The 23,209-nt window shown below is 36.0% G+C and overlaps 1 protein-coding gene across 1 annotated transcript in view; it reads right to left on the bottom strand.

The window, feature by feature from the left end:
- Positions 1-23,209, bottom strand: part of LOC120532389 (valosin containing protein) — a 32,974-nt gene that overhangs the window by 5,054 nt on the left and 4,711 nt on the right. Inside the window, exons 2-13 of the mRNA XM_039758336.1 lie at positions 12,299-12,410; positions 10,985-11,157; positions 10,738-10,880; positions 5,096-5,226; positions 4,060-4,191; positions 3,873-3,975; positions 3,322-3,455; positions 2,814-2,949; positions 2,601-2,713; positions 2,206-2,370; positions 900-1,022; positions 608-820 (exon numbers count right to left, since the gene is read on the bottom strand). Of these exons, the coding sequence (XP_039614270.1) occupies positions 608-820; positions 900-1,022; positions 2,206-2,370; positions 2,601-2,713; positions 2,814-2,949; positions 3,322-3,455; positions 3,873-3,975; positions 4,060-4,191; positions 5,096-5,226; positions 10,738-10,880; positions 10,985-11,157; positions 12,299-12,410 (1,678 nt within the window). The remainder of the gene's footprint in view (positions 1-607; positions 821-899; positions 1,023-2,205; positions 2,371-2,600; positions 2,714-2,813; positions 2,950-3,321; positions 3,456-3,872; positions 3,976-4,059; positions 4,192-5,095; positions 5,227-10,737; positions 10,881-10,984; positions 11,158-12,298; positions 12,411-23,209) is intronic.

Here is a 23,209-nt window from a genome sequence, read left to right as displayed (position 1 = left end):
GAAAAAAAAAAAAATTGTTTTTTTTTTACATAACCACATTTTACCAGATTGACTAGAAAAATGTAAATTGATATTAGTTAGGTAAACCCAGATTTAGCATTCTATAGTATGCATGAAGGTTATCAGTCAAACTTTTTTTTGAGTAACAGTACTTGGGACAGCCACAGACCTACTTCAGGTGACCATAGGACTCTCAATTCATCAGATGCAATGCAATAGAGAAATCTCTTAATTTAGTTCCGCAAAATTTTATACACTAACCCTTTACGCTGGAAGCACAAAGTTTACAAAAGAAGGAAGTCTAACCTGATGATTGCATTGTGATTAGCCTTTAAATTAAACGTTTCATTTCCTCCATTCTCCAGTAAAACATTACTTGTAAACTATCACACATATCAGAAAAGTGAATAGAAATCAGTACTTGCATCTTGATTAAATATTTGAAAAACTAAAATGGCACACTTCTAAAGAAACAGGCCATGGTGGAGAGAGAAGAAACACTGAGCTTTTTGTTACATTTGTCAATATATACATAAATACCATTGGTTCTAAATTGGAAAAAAATACACATACACATTCCAAAGTTTTAATTACTTGTTAAGCTTACCTTGTCAAAGATCTCTCTCACATTGGCTTCAGACTCACCAAACCACATTGTGAGCAATTCTGGCCCCTTGATTGAGATGAAGTTTGCTTGGCATTCATTGGCAATTGCTTTTGCCAAAAGTGTTTTACCACAGCCTGGTGGTCCATAAAAAAGTACTCCTTTTGAAGGTGTCATACCAAATTTCAAGAACTTATCTGGGTGCTCCACTGGATACTAGAACAGAAAGGAATTACACATTTACTTAAAACATTTTCAAATCATGTTAAACTGATGCTGTTCTTCCCAGTCTTACCTGTACAAGCTCCTGCAATTCTCGTTTCACATCTTCAAGTCCACCAATATCTTCCCAGGTGATATTTGGTACCTCAACTACTGTTTCTCGAAGAGCCGAAGGATTACTCTGACTCAGAGCCCACTATAAGACAAAGCCATTATTACATATATGAAATCACAATCAATTTAAATCACACCTTACTCTATGAACTTTAATGTTTTGTTCAAACTGATGTTACTTATGCTGCTTTCAAGGTAAGCCCTTAAAATAAGTGAATTACAGATAAAAATATGAACTTTTGGGTAGTCAAAATTTAATGACAGAGAAAATATAAATTAAAATACTACATGGCAAAAACTAGACTGCAGTTCAGAACAGCTAGATTATAGGTCATCTGTACTCTATGGACTGACAGTATTAAACCTGTTCAGAATACCAGTCAATATTAATACAGATAACAAGCATGGAGTACTGTTAAGAACAGATGAAATTTGAACAACCGTATAAAATTTCTCTATTAAAATCGTTGATACTATTATCTACTTAAATGATAAAATAGTTTAAGATTTTAGATTTCAAAGCCACCCTTTTTCTTGGACATGTGGCATGACTACTTTCAGTTAAAATAGTAATTTCCCACATAGACTTCTAAAATAAAAATCGCTAGTCTCTTACATTCAGTCCCAACAATAAACATTTTAGCAATGTTTACATATGGTGAAATTATGACACTCTCAACTTATGACAATTCTGCAGGTAGGTAAGTAAGCAACATAAAACCCCTAATTTTTTTTTTTTTTATAAATTAAATTGCATCTTAAAATTTTCATTTACCAACTGCTTTATTACAAAACAAACTAGTTTTGACACACAAGTATGTGTCACAAAAAGTGCAAAACAGAACTATACTGTAGACTTTGTCATCTGCACATAACCAGCTGCCTGTGCACACATACAAAATAGCATCTCAACTGGCAGCTGTCCATTAAACCAAGAGGTAGAAACTGCCGTTTGTAATACCCAGCATCTCAAGTCCATATTCCAGTTGTGTCATCTTAAGTAGTGCTGCAGCAGAGGGATTTTTCGTCAACACTGTTCTTTTTCCAAGTCTGACACATTGCATTATTGTCAAAAACTGTAATGTTTACATCTAACCGTCAAAATTTACAAACATGTGGTACATTTTTGATTGAACTTTTGTGTTTTAGGATTTAAAGTAAAAGAATACAAACAAGTAAAATTTTTCTTTATGTTCAGTGGGGACTAGATTAATAATACTTCTCTTGAACCATAACGCTATGGATAACCCACAGCAGAATCTTACCCTGAAGTCATCCATTGTGACTGCCAATGAGTTCATGACCTCTGCATCAATTGTTTCATCTTCAAGATCAATAAGATCCATCTTTTTTCGAATGGCTTGTAAAGCAGCTTCAGAACACAGTGCAGCTAAATCAGCACCCACATGGCCATGAGTCTCATTTGCTACCTGAAAAACAACACAGTATTATTTTATTTGGTTTTGCAGTCATGATGCTGAAAGTAAAACATTTTTCGGTACATGCCAATTAACTTCAAAAGTTAAACAGTATGCATATTCAATTAGTACAGGAGCCAAGTGCAACAGAGGACAACTGAAAAGTAGCCAAGTGAAGAGCAGAAATTTGGAAAACCTGAATGAAACAGCAACAATGGAGGTACCATTCAAAATGCCCTTGCCTGCTCAAGGTCAACATCATCTGCCAGCTTCATGTTCTTAGTATGAATCTGAAGAATTTCCAATCTACCTGTGGCATCAGGAATGCCAATATCCACCTCTCTATCAAAACGACCTGTGCAAAAGCAAAAAAAATATTAAGCATGCAACACTTGGAAAACAAATATTTTCTATTTTCAACTGACAGCTTTGCAAAACCAAGAAAAAAATGTTACCAAATCTTCTTAAAGCTGGATCAATGCTATTTGGCCGGTTGGTAGCCGCCATAACAATTACATGTGCTCTCTGTTTAAGACCATCCATTAAAGTCAGGAGTTGAGATACAATACGTCTTTCAACCTCTCCGTGAGTCTGCAAGGAAAACACGACTCACTTTACCTCACGAATAAACAGGCAAAAAAAATAAAGTAGGGACATTGAATAAGCTGTCACATGTCAACATTACAAATGTAAGAAATAAAATTATAGTTGTATTATAGTAATGTACATATGAATTTAAAAGATACACATCTCTATGTTTATTTTTTATATCTATCTAATTCTCTCTCTATCTATACCTATACATTTTTTAGTATTTAAAAAATAAAACCTTGATGGTTTATTCTCTCAGGCATTGCTTTAATATTCTTGTGTCCACTTCCTTAGTTAATCCAAACTTTATTATTAAAATTAAAGAGACAAGTTAGGTGGCCTACGTATGCAAACATTAATATAATGACTGACCTTCTCTCTTTTAGGTGCTATGGCATCAAGCTCATCAATAAATATGATGGCTGGAGCATTCTTTTCTGCCTCTTCAAATGCTTTTCTCAAGTTGCTTTCGGATTCTCCTGCCAACTTGCTCATAATTTCAGGGCCTAAATACACAGGCACAGAATAGTATTAGTGTGTATGATGACTCACAGGAATTTACCATTTCTCATGTACTCGCAATTAAAATTCCCCACATATAAAGTAATGAAGGACACTTGTGTTTTGTACATGGAAGCTGTAAGGAAAAGAAAACAGTTATATAGTTCTAAAGTACATGAAGAGCAATGTTTACATTTGTTTCTACAGTACCAAATGATGCTTAAGTACAGTAAATCTATGTATCAGAAAAAATATGGTAATGTGATGTTTTGTCTTATATAGATGCTAAATGACATGTCGGACGATTTTTCATAAGGTACACAAAACCAAGCACAGAAATTAAATTGCTGGAAGAGAATTTCCAGCAAAATATCTGCACTGCATGAAACTATGACAGTATAACAAAAAATTAGAAAACATACCATTAATCAAGAAGAAGAACGCTCCAGTTTCATTTGCAACAGCTCGAGCAATTAGAGTTTTGCCAGTACCAGGAGGTCCATACAAGAGTATACCACGTGGGGGCTGGAAAAATTAACCCATTATCAAACCAAAGATTCAAATGCTTTAATTCTTTATAAAGCAAACATTTTTATGGGAACAACTAACCTTGACACCAATAGCTTTAAAGAGTGCAGGGTGCCTCAGAGGAAGTTCGACCATCTCTTTAATCTGAGCCAGCTGTTTTCTGACACCACCAATGTCATCATAACCAACTTCATTCAAAGATTCTTCTTCATCCTAAAAGGAATGAAAAATGTACCTGTTAAATGCATGCTTAACTCATTCCTATACCACACATGAAAGTAGAGAGCAACAGGTGTAGTGTCAAGTTATTGAAAATCCCAAAGTGAAATAAGGTTTCAATATGGAACCAATCCTTGTGCTGAGCTGTAACACTTTCAAAAATTCTACGTGCTACATGTGCCATAATGCATACAGAAATGATTGGACAAAGTGTCACATTATGACAGTGTAAAGGCACCACTATCCAACACCCAGCAACCTTTAACAACCATCAGTTTTTGTCACAGCGGCATGTGAAGATGCCTGATGGATGGCCATTTTATTCTAATCTGCAATTTTTCCATCTGGTTGCTTAACATTTTTTGCTCGCATTAAAAAAAAAAAAAACACCACAGTAAACTGTTGAGCATTCAGAGAGTGCAAAAGTGGGTTCATTGCAGTCTACATTCAGCCAAGGAAAATACATTTTTGCACAGAGAATTTTGATTCTGTACAAATATTTTATTCAAGAACCTAACCTTAAAATATACACACCAGGTGAGTTCTTACACAACAAATTCATAATCAAAGTATTTAAAATGTAAAATAATTTAAGAGGGTAAAAAGGAAAAAACTAAATACACAAATGGCAGGGTTTTGTATTTTGCTTTATATTTTTTCAGGATACAGGATAACCCTTCGTTTCATGCAACAATAACCAAATTACTAAAAGTATATTCAATAATATACTTTTACTAAATTTCACATTGCAGGCTAATGTTTGTATTACTGATAAAAAAGTAAAACTAATACAGATAATGAAAATGTTTACGGTTATTTAAAAAACTAAATAAAAAAAAAAAAAAGCACAATTACTTTAAGTATAAGCTAGAGCATACATTGTGTCATCAAGAATTACCTCGCGTTTAATCGGTTCTCCTTCACAGTGAATAACTGTGTCTGGAGCCACTATACAGTAGGGACTTGGGTCAGTTTCAACAACTTTGAATTCCACTGCTCGCATTCCTCCTCTTACTAAAAAGATGTCTCCTGTAAAAACAAAATGGTTTTAGCAAAAAGCACAGGTGATATAACATGCTACTATTAAAAGTTCTCAATTTCCAGTGTTCTCCAATAACATTAGGCGACACCTTTACTAGTAAACACCTTAAAAAAACAAAGTCATTTGTGCATGAAATGCCTGTCATTGCCAAGTCGCTGATGACTTCCTTCCTTCCATCACCTATCTTATCCCAACTTCTTATTGTCAGGGGTCGAGACCAAGGCTGTGACAGTAAGAGAAAAGACGGCTAACAGAAAAAGCTACCTTAAAAATGATAGACAATTGATTAGTTTAGTAAATAATCGTATTTACAAAACAAAATGAAAATATAGTTTTAATAAAATTCATTAATTGATGTAATATTGTAACAACCAGTGTAACAAGCAAGTACATCTCATAGGTTTGTGTTACTGGGAGTCTTCATTCAAAAAAAACACAACACTGCCCTGTCTTGTACTCCATTGTCTGGGTTACAGAACACCCCTCCAAAACAATAAAAGAAAGCTTTCCCTACCAATCAGTTTATCTCCTGCCACTTACATTCTTTTTTCCTCTATAAAGGCAAACACTCCTGCTTATTTTCTCCTGACTCTCTACTCCAACCTTCCTTCCGCTGCACCTTCCTTTTTCTCCTAACTTCTCTTGTCACTCATCTCCCGAGAGGCATGTCTGCCCCTTACAGAAGCCCTTTGCCCAGTTCCATCACTTGCAGCATTCATTCTGCCCTTTCTACTCGGGCACAATGCATCACAATTTTGAAGAAGAAAATTACAATACAGAACGTTAACATTAATGCAGAAAAACATTATTGTCAGTTGTTTCCATTTTTCAATTTTGCCGACATCACTCTTGATATCATTCACTGTTCTTCCTACTCCGTAAATTGAAGCAATACTTGAAACACTTTCACCATTTTGTAAACGTTTCAATAATTTCAATTTTTGTGACAATTCCAACACCACATGCACACATTTAACGTCCAATAACAATATAAGGTAGATTATAACAAAAGAGAAAAGTTACAAAACACTATCAAAAATGAAGGTACGTAACCAACACTGTGGTACTGGGTAAGAACACTATGCGCAAGCAGAAGAGAAAGTTGTTCCAATATACAAAGCTTGCAGAGTACTGATGATTAATCAAGTGATGGATTATCGAGGTTTTACTGTACTTCTGTAATACATTGCTTCTCTCTCTGATGAGGCAGCAGCCAAGTTTTAGTTGATGCCGAAAGCCATGCGAGCCTAACAGTTGGAACGTCCTTCACTCTTTTCCAATAGCAAAGGTACTTGCACATTTGGCCCAGCATTCCCGATTGTCATTACAGAAACAGATCACTTGACAAAGGCAAAATTACCTACTGGGAAATCTCAAATAATTGGTTATCGATCTCAGATTAAGTCAAATATGCAAGGAAACTATTTTTCATTCAGTAATAAAGTATCCCAAAAAAGTGACTTGACAGTTTTAAACTTGACGGGATAGCAAATGAAGTTTGATCAGCATCATAAATATTACTTTTTCTCTTCTGTTTACAGTAATTAACTGCACTGCAATGGACTGCTGCCCTGTCCAGTTTTTGTTCTGCCTTGTGCCTTAAGATAGCTGGGGTAGGCTGAAGCAATCCCCCAAACCCTGGTCTGGATTAAGTAGGTTAGAAACTGGCATAAAGGGTCAGTGATATCACCCTTGCAGATACCTTTAACAAGGATGTTTGATGACTGTTGAAAAGTAAAATTCATGATATATGTCATAAGCAACATTAAATCTCACATTGTTCTGTATTTTTTGCATCTTAAATCAAACATAAAACAGAATAACCACAGAATAACAGATCTGTTTGTAAATAAAGTTTGTTAGATTATGGTGGGATAGCACGACTGTGTGCAGAAGAAAGTGGGAAAAACATTGTAAAGAATATGAAAACAGCCAAATTACAGAAGAAAAGTGAAGGAAGGAGAGGATAATAAATTGAGACTGGTCATTTAAGCACCTCCTTTGACTGAACTAAGAGTTCCATAGATTGGAAAAAATTTCTTCAGATCAAGTGGATGAGAAAAGCATGCAACATGGGTCGAGGGGAAAAACTCAAGTTCAAGTTAAAATAATGCATCCGCGTGGTAAATGTATTCAGTTGACTTAATCTGTATCTTATTGACAAGTAACTTGAAGATAACAAATCATAAATTCAATTATTTTAGTACACTCCGCCTCAGAGTACAGGCTTCGATTGTAGTAAAGCACTTCAAAGGAATCAGCCACTGCTCATAATCATAATGGGATATACAGTATTGTGTATAGACAAGTCCTATGAAGCAGGAGGTATTCTCCCATTTGTAATTTTCTCACTTCCCTATAATAAGACCTTCATAGTTTTACACTTTAGGCTTTCTCGACAACTCGAGTACAGCAAGTCCCCTATATCTGCATTCCAAGAGTGCGTTTGTAAGTTCAGTAAAGTTAGCCAAGGCACCAAATGAACAAAATACAACACCCAATCTTCAAGTCCTATAGAAAACATGTACTGTACATTTACAGCTAGCATTTTGTTTTAGATTTCTAATGCATTTTAATAAGTTATTTTTTATTCCCATTATTTTCACCATCAGCTGGTCTCAGGTACAGTAGACTATTACTGCTAGTGAACGAGCCTACATTTGCATACCTAGCATACCTCTCTGTCCTCAACTTTTATCAAATGTTATTTGCACTAATAGTTTTTAAAAGTTAATATTTTACTGTGAAATTTGAGACCCCCTATAACCTCCCAACTGCGTTGTATGCTGAAACTCTGTTAATGCAGGCATGGATCACCAAGGTGCAACTGCAAGTTCGTAAGCTTGCTGCGTAATGCGTGGAACATTTAAAACCAGCCTCCGACTTGGCCGTGTGTTCACTTGCTGTTTACTCACTTGCCTATGAAGTCTATCTACTCTTTTAATCTGAGAAGGGAGCAACTACAAGAGGACGACAGCATCACTGCGTGCATGCTGGGGTTTCCAAGAGTGCTGAAGAGACAGCTCCTGTTTGTGATAACTGAGATGACAACTTTAAAAAGAAATCTGGACTCACCTTCTCATTTGTTTAGGTCTGTGACCCACATATTTATGTGTAGTATTTTTGTATTGATTTTGAATGCATTTTAAAAACAACTAAGTTCTTTTTTTTTTGTTTTGTTTTCATGTTTTCAGTCAGCTGATCTTGGAAAACTTGCTTACGGCTAGTGAGCTGGCATACACAGCAAAAATATATTCCATAATCTTGTCATCGTTCTTTAGAATTGTGCCGATAGTTGAAAGGCTCATGTTATACAAACGAGCGACGACGACCACCTTCTCTCCTCGCTCAACTCTCTCAATTATTTTCACTTTTGTTTCCATCGTTATCAACTTGCACTTCTTAGCAGTACAGTGCATCCGGAAAGTATTCATAGCGCATCACTTTTTACACATTTTGTTATGTTACAGCCTTATTTCAAAATGGATTAAATTCATTTGTTTTCACAATTCTACACAAAATACCCCATAATGAAATAGTGAAAAAAGTTTACTTGAGGTTTTTGCAAATTTATTAAAAATAAAAAAACTGACAAATGACAAGTATTCACAGCCTTTGCCATGAAGCTCAAAATTGAGCTCAGGTGCATCCTGTTTCCCCTGATCATCCTTGAGATGTTTCTGCAGCTTAATTGGAGTCCACCTGTGGTAAATTCAGTTGATTGAACATGATTTGGAAAGGCACACACCTGTCTATATAAGGTCCCACAGTTGACAGTTCATGTCAGAGCACAAACCAAGCATGAAGTCAAAGGAATTGTCTGTAGACCTCCGAGACAGGATTGTCTCAAGGCACAAATCTGGGGAATGTTACAGAAATATTTCTGCTGCTTTGAAGGTCCCAATGAGCACAGTGGTCTCCATCATCCATAAGTGGAAGAAGTTTGAAACCACCAGGACTCTTGCTAGAGTTGGCCGGCCATCTAAACTGAGCGATCGGGGGAGAAGGGCCTTAGTCAGGGAGGTGACCAAGAACCCGATGGTCACTCTGTCAAAGCTCCAGACGTCCTCTGTGGAGAGAGGAGAACCTTCCAGAAGGAAAACCATTTCTGCAGCAATCCACCAATCAGGCCTGTATTGTAGAGTGGCCAGATGGAAGCCACTCCTTAATAAAAGGCACATGGCAGCCCGCCTGGAGTTTGCCAAAAGGCACCTGAAAGACTCTCAGACCATGAGAAACAAAATTCTCTGGTCTGATGAGACAAAGATTGAACTCTCTGGTGTGAATGCCAGGCGTCACATTTGGAGGAAACCAGGCACCGCTCATCACCAGGCCAATACCATCCCTACAGTGAAGCATGGTGGTAGCAGCATCATGTTGTGGGGATGGTTTTCAGTGTCCGGAACTGGGAGACTAGCCAGGATAATGGGAAAGATGACTGCAGCAATGTACAGAGACATCCTGGATAAAAACCTGCTCCAGACCGCTCTTGACCTCAGACTGGGGCGACGGTTTATCTTTCAGCAGGACAACGACCCTAAGCACACAGCCAAGATATCAAAGAAGTGGCTTCAAGACAACTCTGTGAATGTCCTTGAGTGGCCCAGCCAGAGCCCAGACTTGAATCCGATTGAACATCTCTGGAGAGATCTTAAAATGGCTGTGCACAGACGCTTCCCATCCAACCTGATGGAGCTTGAGAGGTGCTGCAAAGAGGAATGGGCGAAACTGGCCAAGGATAGGTGTGCCAAGCTTGTGGCATCATATTCAAAAAGACTTGAGGCTGTATTTGCTGCCAAAGGTGCATTGACAAAGTATTGAGCAAAGGCTGTGAATACTTATGGACATGTGATTTCTCAGTTTTTTTATTTTTAATAAATTTGCAAAAACCTCAAGTAAACTTTTTTCACGTTGTCATTATGGGGTGTTATGTGTGGAATTCTGAGGAAAAAAATTAATTTAATCCATTTTGGAATAAGGCTGTAACACAACAAAATGTGGAAAAAGTGATACGCTGTGAATACTTCCGGATGCACTGTATATCACCACTTGTTTTTTGTTTTATGTTTAATTCCAGAGATCTTGAGCTTAAAACAAACCATGTTAACTCATCGTAAACAGAGATACACCACGTGATTGAGAATAAAAGCAGTAAAAGCGTGGGTTTTGCCCTCTGCTTAGCGACAGACACACACTGTAACTTACACTGCCTAGAAATTTTAAGTTACAGTACAATTTTGAATTTTTCACTTATTTATATCTTTATTTATTGGACATCACATTTGCATCTTTGAAAGTTCCCAATTTGAAGGTTCGTATGTAGGGAACTTACTGTATTCCTTACTATGCACAACTGATATTTAAATCATGCTAAGCTACTGTATATTGAAATCCCAGCATTAAATGTTTGATACTCAGTACATATGAAACTGAACACACAAGGCAAACAGCACCCACAAAAATGAAAATAGCAAAAGGAGGGAATGACTCAACTTTACCTTTTCTTATTGGTCTGTAGGCTTCCAAGAAATAAGGTTTAAGAAAAACTTCAAAGAGGTTACCCGTAATTCCCTCAACCGTATCATCAATGGGAAGTACGTGGATACGCTTTCCATATTTAACATCAGGACATGGCTGAATGCTATTAAGTAAAGTTGAAAAATAAAGGAACAATTATTATTCTGTACTTCCATACTTTAAAATGTAAAAACTTTATCATAACAATATAATAAACTAAAAACTTACCTGATGACATCTCCCAGCCTCACTCTTAGGTTGTTCCGTACAACTCTGTTCATGCGCACCTTCTCATCTGAACAAGTGTCATCAGAAAGCACAATGCACACAGTCTCCCTTCGTTTCTTTCCTTTAAGAAGCACTGTATCACCTCTGAAGAGTTGCAGCTCGTCCATTTTTGCCTTTAACAAAATAAACATTTTATGTGTAATTCTTACATCTTTTAAAACTGGCTTGCAGAGTACTCTATGAGTGAAGTATAAAAGAAATAGTGAGGTGGCATTACGGTTTTATGAATCAGTTATCTGGACTACTACACAAAACAACTGTTCGATTTGGTTTATTCTTAACTTCCTTTTCTTTATACCTCACAGGGGAAGCCAATGATAAAGGGCAATTAAATTTTCTTGTGTAGAACTAATCTCTACTTTTTTGGGCCATTTTGTTCTTTAAACAAAAAATACATAAAGAAAAAAACAACACACACACTAGTACTCCATAGTACAGCTATACATATATATTATAGCCACCTGCATCCTCATAATGAGACAAATGTATATTTACTGTAGCAAGCCTAGATGTGCTGGGTGGACTTTTGGTCCTAGAATCCCTAGAGGCTTATTTTCCTCAGGTATCCAATCAGATGGAGTTTCTTCTTCTCTTCCAAGTTCATCTAATCTTACCAATTTTTTTTATTAATGTACTCAAAGAATATTTTACAAAATAACATTTTTTACTTTATTTTTTGTAAATTATTTCAGCTATTTTGGAAAACACTGTATGAGAATGTGCTATATAAAATATGTTATGGGTGCTTTATTCTTTAATTTGAGACAAATGGATATTGCAAATAGAATATTATGAGAAATAAGAATAAAAATATTAGAAGTAACACTATCTAAATAAATGATTAAGATAATGGATATTTACTTCCACAGAGCAGCATGTTAATGAGATAGAGTAAGTGAAAAACAACTTTTTTTAAATAAAAAAAAAAACCAAAGGAAACAATATTGTGACCTACATCCTCGTAAAGTTCTCACATGGAAGATGAACAGTCAGATACATATCCAACACTGGTACACTATGGGTAAGAGACTATATATACTAAAATGGACTTTGTTTAAAATAAATAAATAAATAAAATTGTCAGAAATAAGAATAAATCATTTGTAAAATTAGCATGCACATTATTTGTACTGGGGACACCAGGCAATAATTTGATCTTCAAAAAAAACACTATTATTCTAGAAGCTGAAATGTAAAATATTCAAAATGTGTAAGGATCTCATACAAATGTCACTGCCATTAAAGCTTATCTACCTGGGAAAGAGCCACCACACTGTTGTCTTCATTAATAGATTCATCAACAATCAGCCTATTAGGCCTGTTCTTCTGTTTTAATATTGCAGTTGAAAGGTCATCATTTCTTACCCTGGAGATAAAAAAACATCCTATTTTTACACATTTGTTTGATGCATGGATACATTTTTCATCTAAAAAAAAAATAACGTAATAGAATTAACATTATCACTACTTTAGGCAACAAGAAAGTAACAAAAGTGTTTCAGAACAGCAGCATAACGCATCATTTTTATAAAAATAAAATTTAGCAATATGCTTGAATTTCCAATATCTGATAATTTTGTAAAAAAAAAAAAACACAGTTGAAGAAATTTGCAAGCAACTGCTCAAGCAAGTTCACCTCCATTGAGTACTTGTGAAGCAAAGCTACTGTCATTACCAAAATCATTTACAGGTGTATCTGCATTCACAGTCACACGTACAGGACCAATCGAGATGCCAATAAATGTGTTGCCCCTTAAGGCGACAAAAATTAACACAATACCTGGAGAACAGTTTTGGAAACAAGGAGAGAACGTGTAAAATATGGTTAAATGTTTGGACAAGAGGTTAGAGGGGATCAACTTCATGCCACACATAGGTTCACTCATTCTACAGCTTCAGCACAGATTCAAAATGGGCAACATCTTTGGTGAATATCCTAAAAATTCTTCCAAGGCTTATAGATATTAGCTTTTTTGAAGAAACAATACTAGCACCTGAGTTTCTTTTGTGATGGGGTAGCAATGGGCCCTTAATGAAATAACAAATGGTCGGTGGATCTCAGCAGAGGGTTTTTAAAAAAATGTGATCATCAAAGATCACCCAATTTATCTTGCCACATTTTACTTATAGTAGTAAGTTTGGCTTCAAAAAGTGAAATCACACAAAAGTAGTGTTTGATGTTTAATTTTCAGCAATGAAAAATAGTATTGTCATAGTTTGCCATTAACACAGCTTAGCCACATGAATATCAGGTCAATGTCAGTTTTGAAACACTAATAACCTTTTATTTTGGAGGAACATGTAAAGCAGCTTGTATCATATTCAGAAAAAGTATTCAAACCCCTTCACTTTAACATTTTTTTTTTAACATTGTAGCCTTATGCTGATATTGTTTAGATTACTCCCCCTCCGCCAATCAAGCAATACTTGATACCACATAATGACAAAGTGAAAACAGATTACAAAAAAAAAACCATGAAATATCACACTGACGCTTGAAATTTGGCTTCCCTTGAGAGGTTTCCACACCTTATTTGGAGTCCATTTGTGGTAGACTCAATTGATTGGAAAGGTACACACCCGGTCTGTATTAAAGTCCCCACAGTTATTGTGTGTCAGAGAACTGAAGGTTTCTAAGACCATATTAATTTATGTTTTTTTAAATGCAAAAACTCTTCAACAACTATGGAGTCGCCTTAGAGATGGCCACACTATTAAACTGAACAACCAGGGCAAAAAAGGACTTGGTAGAACTGGTAACTAGGAAACCAATGGTCACATCGGATGAACACTACAAAAGGAAAGCAATCAATGCACTTCACCTATCTGGGCATTATGGTAAGGTGTCCAGAGGAAAGCCTCTCCTTACTTAGTAAAAGAAGCATGAAGGCCTGCTTGGAGTTGACATAAAAGAAGTTAAAGGACTCTTAGAATATGAAAAACAAATTTCTCTGGGCTGATGAAACCAAGATTGAACTGTTACCTAATTCTAAGCGTTAAATCTGGAGGAAACCTGCATCCCTTCCACAATACAATTCCAGCGGTGAAGCATAGCATAGTGGTGGCAGCAGCTTCATACTGTGGGGTTTGTTTTACCAGTGAGACTACTCCGGTCTGACAGCAAGTTGAATAGAGCAAAGTACAGTGGTATTTTAATGAAAAGCCTGAAAAATCCAGAGTACCAAGCAAAGGGAGCAAAGATATGGCTTAGAGACAACTCTGTGAATGTCCAAGTGGCACAGCCAAAGACAACTTAAAATCAACCATCTCCAGAAAGGGATGAAAAATTCTGTCTACTGACAATCTCCATCCAACCTCACAGAGTTTGAGGATCTGCAGAGAATGGCAGAAAATACTCAAATCTGCGTGTAAAAAGTATGTTGTGGAATACCCAGGGAGACTCCAGATTGTAATTGCTACCCAAACTGTTTTAACTGTGTACTGAATAAGGGGTCTGAATAATTGTGCCAATGTGATTTCAGTTTTCTATTTTTTAATAAATTCACAAAATATTGTTAAAAACCATGTCTTCTGGTTTTTGCCTGCTTGATGAATGAAAACAATAATTAAAATGATTTTAGCACAAGGGTGCAACATAAAATGGGAAAGCACTATACTTTGTTACCCCGATATACATAAGACAGTTAAATTACCCAGGAGATGTATGGTACTGTATTAAAAACTGATTTATCATTTCTCGAGTGACACAAGTTATAACAATTTCAACTAACAATTGGTCACTTCAGGCTCTTTCAAAAAAAAATCTTTTTGCCTAAAATGTGCAGCAGGACTTTTAAGATAAATGTTTCATGCTATATATTTATGTAATAGATCCTATGATTAAATTTGATCCCCGAGTATTGAATTTTCACTATGACATTTGCTCCCTTACTTAAGCTGCTCAATGTTAAAGCTTTACTATAGCTACCTCCTAAACTTACCTTCACTGTTTGGAATTTCTTTGCTAATGACCAACAAAAAGAATTTTGAATCTTTAATATTTTAGACATCAACTTTAAAAACAGCCTTGCCGATTTATTCGCTTACTGATACAATACATGGAAATTACTCTTGAATAATTCATGCAAAACCAGAGAAAGATAATGAGTAAACAGCAGGACAACTGGCTGTTCAGTGTTAATAAAAGGGAGAGAATAGATAAGATTGAAGACAGGACTTGAAAGGAAAGGCTTGTCCAGTTCCACAGAAATTAAGGAAGACTGTTCCAGTTTGTGAGTAGCCACACAAAATGACCAGGCTCCCACAGCAGACGACTTCTGAGGGGATAGAGATAAGACTAGAGGAAATGAGCTGTTGTATCAATCTGAAGAGCAAAGATAAAAAAGGGGCAAGACTATTAGGTGCTTTGAATGTGGAGAAATTTAAACTGGATGCAAATGATTACAGAAAGCCAGTGTTACAGGAAATAAGAGTGATTCACACAGATTTCCTGCTGTGGATGAACAGTTTGGTGCCAGAGTTTTAGATATATTGCAATTCACTGAGAGATATGTCAGGGAGCCCAATATATAATAATTACAGTAATCCAGGCATGACGTAATAAAAGCATGAATCAGGATATCTGTATCATGGGATACAAGTGAAGAGTGTAGACACAGTATTATGTAGGAGGTGAAAAGCTCAGTAAAGGAGTTAACGTGTATAGAGTGTGGAATCAAAAACAACAATAAAAGTATTCAGATATAACTAAACAAATGTAAAGTTTATAGCATAAAAGAATCAAACTCTCTTCTGATTAAGGTATGTATCTAATCAACTACTTTGTGGTGGATTTTGTAGCTTACAGGTTAGTCATTTATTAGCAGATCAGCACTGCACAGAAGACATTTCACTTGTGTTTTACCAATTACATGGATATTGGTGTAAACAGCTTAACACACACATTTGAGTTGTGGTCTACCCAAGGAAGAAGCAGCTCGTAATTTTGACAGCTTTACAAGTGTTTAACAAGACTGCCATTTCACTAGACTACCATGTTCATCTCGTCTTTCTCCTGAAATTTTGCACTTGTTTGTGGTAAGGAAAAACCTGCAGTCAGTTATATGTTTAAAAAAACATCACATATTACAAAAGTACATTTTTTTCTTTGTTTACACTTTCTTAGAATTTAAAAAAGAGAACACAAGGATTCCTGCATTTCTTCTCTCACACTCTTGCTCATCCAAACTGAGCAGTTGCTCCTCTATGTTTATAGAGAGGATTGTTAAAGGTCTTCAGATAAAGCAAGTGGCACAATACGCAAGGCCTCCACACATCCCATTTCAAGTGTATTAAATAAACATTTTGGCATATTAAGATGACAGTTTAGGGGAGTAAAGCTCCATTGTTGAATTCAAAATTTAAAACACAAGTTTCACAATACACATTTGATCACCTGGCAAAACAAGTGTACCCTAAACAAATTTTTCAGCTTCCTGATCTACAGATGGCAAACAAATTTCCCCCTACACAAAATGCCACACGTCTTTGAAATATATAATGGTGGCACTGCAAAGTGTGAAAACTATATAAAGTATAAAGAGGAACAGATGAACGTTCTTTTGTTTTGGCAGATTTATGGTTTAAAGAAAGTACAACAGAGAGAATGTAAGTAAATGGGAAAACATTGTCTGTACATGGCTGCTACAGATAAGCTATTTATACAGATAAAGATATGCATGCCCAAGCTATGCATCACATTCAAAATGGCTGAAAGTGTCATAACTTCGAATAAATTATCAAACTGACATATTCCTGATCTCACGTTGGAAGAGCTCTACATTCATCTTATAGGTTCGTAACTCTCTCCTACATCAACTATTTTTTAAATAAGCTCTTAACTTGAACCATCGCTTTTAGGTGTGACAAAGCATCTTGCTCTGTCACACCCAACACCTTTATGTCCTCCCTCACCACATCCATAAACCTACTCTTAGGCCTTTCTCTTTTCCTATTGCCTGGCAGCTCCATCCTTAGCATCCTTTTACCAATATACCCAGCATCTCTCCTCTGCACATGCCCAAACCAATGCAATCTCGCCTCTCAACTGCCCAACCTAAGCTGACCCTCTAATATCCTCATTCCTAATCCTGTCCATCCTCGTCACACCCAGTGCAAATCTTAACATCTTTAACTCTGCCACCTCCAGCCGTCTCCTGCTTTTTGGTCAGTCCCACCGTCTCCATCCCATATAAATATAGCTGATCTCACTACCACCCTGTAGAACTTCCCTTTCACTCTTGCGGATACCCGTCTGTCACAAATTACTCCTGACACTGATCTCCACCCATTCCACCCTGCCTGCACTCTCTTTTTCACTTCTCTTTCACAACCCCCATTATTCTGTATGGTATGACCCCAAGTATTTAAACTCACCCACTACAACTCCTAAATTCATTTAAAATTTTAGCTTGAACCAAATCCAGTTTCCATGCTATGGGACCAATTTTAAGTGCTTGCTCATTTTTCATGGACGGTTCTCTAATCTTCATTAGGGCTGTGGAATCGGTACCAAAGCTTGAGACTCTTGACTCCTCAATTTATGGTACAAATGACTACTGTATTTGTAACCAGACTAATATTTACTATGTTGACTGAAAGTACACAAAATACAGGACATTTAATCACCGCCAAGTATAACTTTTAACACTTCAGATGAAAACGCCAAGTGTTCTTATAAATTTGATGCTCTAGTAGGTTCATTCTTTTCAGAACCAAAAAAAACTACACAAGACATTTAGCTAAATCTACAATTACTGATACCATTATAGCACAATGTCAACACAGTTACTCATTTTAGCACACAAACTGATGAAGCCCAGCCAGCGCTACACACAATGTACTTGGAATTTGATACAAAATAGAACTGCAGTGTTTGGTTGCAAGGTTATACTTTCACATCTAGAAGATCAGTACAGAATTTAAATGAAGAAAATGACAGTAAAACATCACAATTGCTGCTATAGCTAAATTATTGTACTATTAATGATGAAAGAATTTCACCACAGTGTAGAATACATGTGCACCCTTTTAAGATTCTATCATAATTAACTACTGATGGAAGGCTCAGCATTTTACTTATATTTAGTAAACAGATCAGAACAGGCATAACACAACAGTCTCCAAATTTAGTTTGCTACTCATGTCAAAGTAACCTCCAAGCTTAAATACTCTCAAAAGCAAATGCAATATATGTATGCCTTTTCTCTGTAAGTGCCATTTTTTAACCACCACTATTAAATGCTCAGTAAAGAAACAATGAAATGGTAAGCAACATTTCTAGTTTCCAGGTATGCACACTACGGCTGTCAGATTAAAATAAATTGTATATAAATGTTACTCAAACAGTTCTCATTTGAGGCAAATGCTGTACATTTGACTGTCAAAGAACGGTTGTTTCATACACACTAATACTGACACTGTGTTGCTCCTCACACACTACATATAAAATGCAGTATTTTACTGATCTCTTTTCACACCTCACTTCCATGATCCGCCTTTTCATAATTTTGAATGGTTAGCTCATCATCTTCGTTAATAATACTTACAAGCCTTCACAACAGTGTTTTTTTTTCCTATGCCATTATTCTGTATTTTGAACTACAAATGCACTCTGTAGATTTTCTAAATGCCCCTCTTGTGCCCGAAAAGTATAATTTTGCATTTGATTTGGTCACATTTACTCTTAAACCCGAGATCCCCAATTGTTTAATGCCAAGAACTTCTTACTAGAGCAATTGGAAGATAAATCCGATTTTCCTTGACTTTAAAGGGCCTCATCATCCAACACGCCACTTCCCAAAATTAGTCTGTCACACGTGGCTTTACTGATTTGACACACACTGCCTAAAATTATGTGAATTTCCCCTTGGGATTAATAAAGTATCTATCTATCTATCTATCTAAAACAATTGGGTTCAGTTAAAAATATTCAGGCCACCTTTATTTAAATATTGCTGCATCTATGAAGAAGAAAAACAAGTAGGCAGATTATGTTGACCCTGACTCGATTGAATGATGATCCCAGTTTTTCTGGTTGAGTCCACAGGTGCTGACTGGATTTATTTTAAATGGCACCATGTAAGCAGTATCTTGCCACTGCCCACAAGCCACTTCCAAAGTAAAACAAGTGTGTCATTGAACTGCCTGCTCTTTTACTTTCCTCACTCATTCTCATCCTGTGGCTGTCTGGGTGTCTGGCAGCAAGACACATCACAATACGTTTGCACTGCCACCGCAAGACTAAAGCCAAGCATTGCAAGCAGGACCCAAGTTACAGAATTTATTTTAAAGACAAAAGGAAAAATATAAAATGAACATAGCAAAACTCAGGGACAGCATTCAAGGTTAATAAGGATATCAGTTTCTTTTTGTGGCTCACAAGAAGTCATCACAAATAGACTGAAAAAGACGACAGTGTGATACAGATGCTTGGGATTTTGATGGCTCACATTGTTCGAGTACCACCAGGATTTCTTTCTGGCTGCTGATAATGGTTTCTGCTGTGGCCACCATAGTGTCCATTACCATAATAAAAGAAGCATGCAACATTCTAGAAATGTTAACCTAGGCTCACATATATTCAAATATTTACATATTTTATCATCTTAATATTTGAACCTCATTTTTAGGTGAATTTGACAACCCTTCTTGAAATCATACAGTATGCTACTGATCTGCACTATACAACACCACAAATGCCCCTGCCCAGGTATCACAAATGAGAAAGACTGAGTTTTGAGCCATCTGCAAAAATTTGCAAAGGTTAATGCAGTCAAACTATACTTGCAAGTTGTGGAAATAATTAAGCTGCATTTACATACTATTATGAATTTCATGAGGAATGTTTGTTGCATTACAAAACCAAAAAAAAAAAAAATCCACCTAGGAGCCTGTACAAAAAAAAATTTAGTAAATGGGATCCCGAAAAGTTTGAGAATCATCAAGAGCAGCCTGTATTTTGGTCCTACTTTTTAGGCTAGGATGCGCGTGTAATTTATATGTAAAAAGCTCTAAATTCGTCTGTTTTTCATATCATTTAAAATAGAAAAATGACAAATGCAGCAAACATCACCAGATATCTACAGTCAATACAATAAGCTGACAAAGCTGTAAATGATACACCACAGCTATACGAATACAGTCATCATTTCACATGGTGCCATATAGCCATTGTACAGTAATGGTACACCAATTTACTTTTATAGTGTCAGCAGAAAACTAAATTTGGTTTTAAAGTGAATTGCTCCAAAACCATTGCCACTTTTTTCTGCAAAGCTCAGACATCCTTTGTTTACCTTATACCATTTCCTAATTAAATCAACATTTTTTTAACCAAGCTAATTAAATAAATCTATTACTTCCAACACCCTCTCTACTTGAAGTTGATCAACCATGTTATGCACCGGCATTATTCAAATAATTTTTTTGGGTTGCAAGTAGTTCTCTCTGGATGCTTTTAGAGTACACACTACCACCAACATCTTGTGAAAGCTGGGGACATGTAAATTTTAACATTTAAAAATTAAACAAATGTATTACAGTTCCTATTCTAACCAAACGGGATTACTGAGGACATTATTCATCACAGTAACAAAACCACAGTCGGTTACATGACCGTTCAGAGGGTCAGTACAACCGTACAGTAGACTTTGAGCAGAGAACAGAAAACCTGAGCCATTTCCCCAATGCCTTGTGAAAAGTTAGGTTTCTACAAAATGTTTACCACATTCACTCAAGACTCACAGAATTCACAACTTCCACACACTTCTTGAAAGTGAAAAACTAGTGAGCTACAAACAAAAAAACTTTATGCTCTGTGGTTATTTCTAACAAAAAACAGAAATTTCATCCCAAATCATGTCAGGCCAGAACTTTAAAAACTACTGCAAGCAAGCAAGCAAAACAACAACAACAAAAAAAGTTAAGAATACTTCAAGAAAATTGGTAACATGCAGTGTATTCTTTTCTCAATTTTAACATGGAACTTGAAAAAAATAAAATATGTATTTTTTCATTGCTAGAACCTCAATAATTAAAATGTAAAAGTTATGAAAACATTTATTTAATTGGTCTTATGGTAATTATGGACTTGTGTGAACATTCTGTTAAACTATTGATAAATTAACATCCAAAATAAAAATAAAAAATAATCAGTATATATCGATCCATGAAACACATGCAAGTGCTTGATAATGGGCACTAAGAATATTATAGAAGGTGCACACTGGCCTTTGCTTCCTGCTGCACCAGTCACCCATTCTACAAAGGAATGGACAGAATTTAATTACTGCCTGCAGACCACATCCACAACTCAACTACTAAAAATTACTGATGAACTTATCTGTAGTGTAAAAGTGCTACAAACAGAGAGAACGGGAGTCACATTTACACAGATTCTTATGAAACTGCCAAGTTGCCAGGTCTTATAAACTGCCGTAAAATGAAGGTATCAGCTAAATACAGAATAATAAAGTATAGAATGCAGAACGCTATATCACTTTCAAGTGTACAATAAATCCAATTAAATTTGGATTCATCCATCTATTAAAAATTAATGATCTTTATCCATCCATCCATTTTCCAACCCGCTGAATCCAAACACAGGGTCACAGGGGATCTGCTGGAGCCAATAATGATTTTTATAATGTCTAGAATATGTAATAAGAACAGACTACGAAAAATAACCTTCCATCTGTTTTATGATAACTGTTGGCTCTAAATTGACCTGGTATGGGAGAGCATATGCATGAAAATGCCCTGTAAATGGATGGCAACCCTAGTTACTGCTTTGAACATAATCCTGAGACAGGCCCAAATCCCTGCAAGCAGTAGGGTGGCTTCACCTTTATGGATAAATTGATGGGACACTAGACTTAAATCTTTTTTTTATTCTTTTCCCTAATTATCTTTATTTATACCTACGTCAATCTATAAGATAGATAACAGACTGAAATTTCTCCCGTGTGTTAAATATGACTTTTTACAAAAGTTCAATAAATATGATAAAAAATACACGCAAGTGCTCTTACTCACCAAGCCCCTAAGAGTAAGAAACTGTCCTAAATGACGCAAAAATCTCACATCGACACAAATTTGGTCCTATTCTTAGGAGTTAAGAGTAAAAGCATTTTATCATTTTTTCCAAATTTAGAGAACTTCTGACTTCAAAAGCATTTAGGAAATCTTGAGATGTCCTGACTCGCAAGGAGGTGCCGGATGATAGCATGCAGGTAGAGAAAATGCAGTGTGTTTTGGAAATGCTCAACAATGAACTTGTAAAAAGATTTCAACTTGACATAGATGGAATAATTTTCGTAACAAATCTTATACACGTCGTGATCGTTCCACGGGCTGTCAGTTGAAATGAAGCGTTGGTAACGTTACCTTTTTTTAGCCGCAGGAAAAATGCAACTTTGCAAATAGCAAAGACTGAAGTATGGGTTTTCCATCTCGGTGCTCACGACTATATTATTCTTGAAGCTGCTGCGAATGTCTTGGATCAATGTATGACTTTAGAGCACTTAATGAGAATGGCATAAACCTTTTACTTGAACGTATTCATGTCACTTCGAATATTATCTTTATGGTGAAGCCTAAATAATTCTGTTATCCTACTCTATGGCAATCTTTGTCAAACATTTAAGGCAATTCCTGGAAGTAATTCGGAGATGCTTGATAAATACAGCCACATCATGACTAAAACTTGAAAGTGAAACATCTGCCTAAAGAAGCTCCAGACAAAAAAAGTCATCATATTCACAGTAAGTCATCTTAAAACCATACTACCATTGTTTTAAAGAAAGGAGCCCCAGTAGCATTTCCTGACAACCTTCAGTCTGCTGAATAATTTGTTGGGGGAAAAATTATTAACAACAGTGTATCAGAAACGGTATTAGAGGATGAACAGCACTGTTCATAATGGCACCAAGTTTTAATTCGCCCCTCTGCTACTATCAGTGCACATTGATTTGGTGAGCCTTTCTTAAAGGTGACTTTGCCAGCCCTGGACACCAAAGCATACAAAACTCACACTGGTCATAGAACATGTAAAGGATGTCACTACCCACATTTAAAAGAGAAGTCCAAGTTATTTCTTCACAAACATGGTATACAGTGGAGGAAATAATTATTTGACCCCTCACTGATTTTGTAAGTTTGTCCAAT

Source organism: Polypterus senegalus, chromosome 7 (genome assembly GCF_016835505.1).
Source record: "Polypterus senegalus isolate Bchr_013 chromosome 7, ASM1683550v1, whole genome shotgun sequence".
Lineage (NCBI taxonomy): Eukaryota > Metazoa > Chordata > Cladistia > Polypteriformes > Polypteridae > Polypterus > Polypterus senegalus.
Note: the sequence above shows the minus strand (reverse complement) of the source record. Positions and strands in the feature narration are given on the sequence as shown.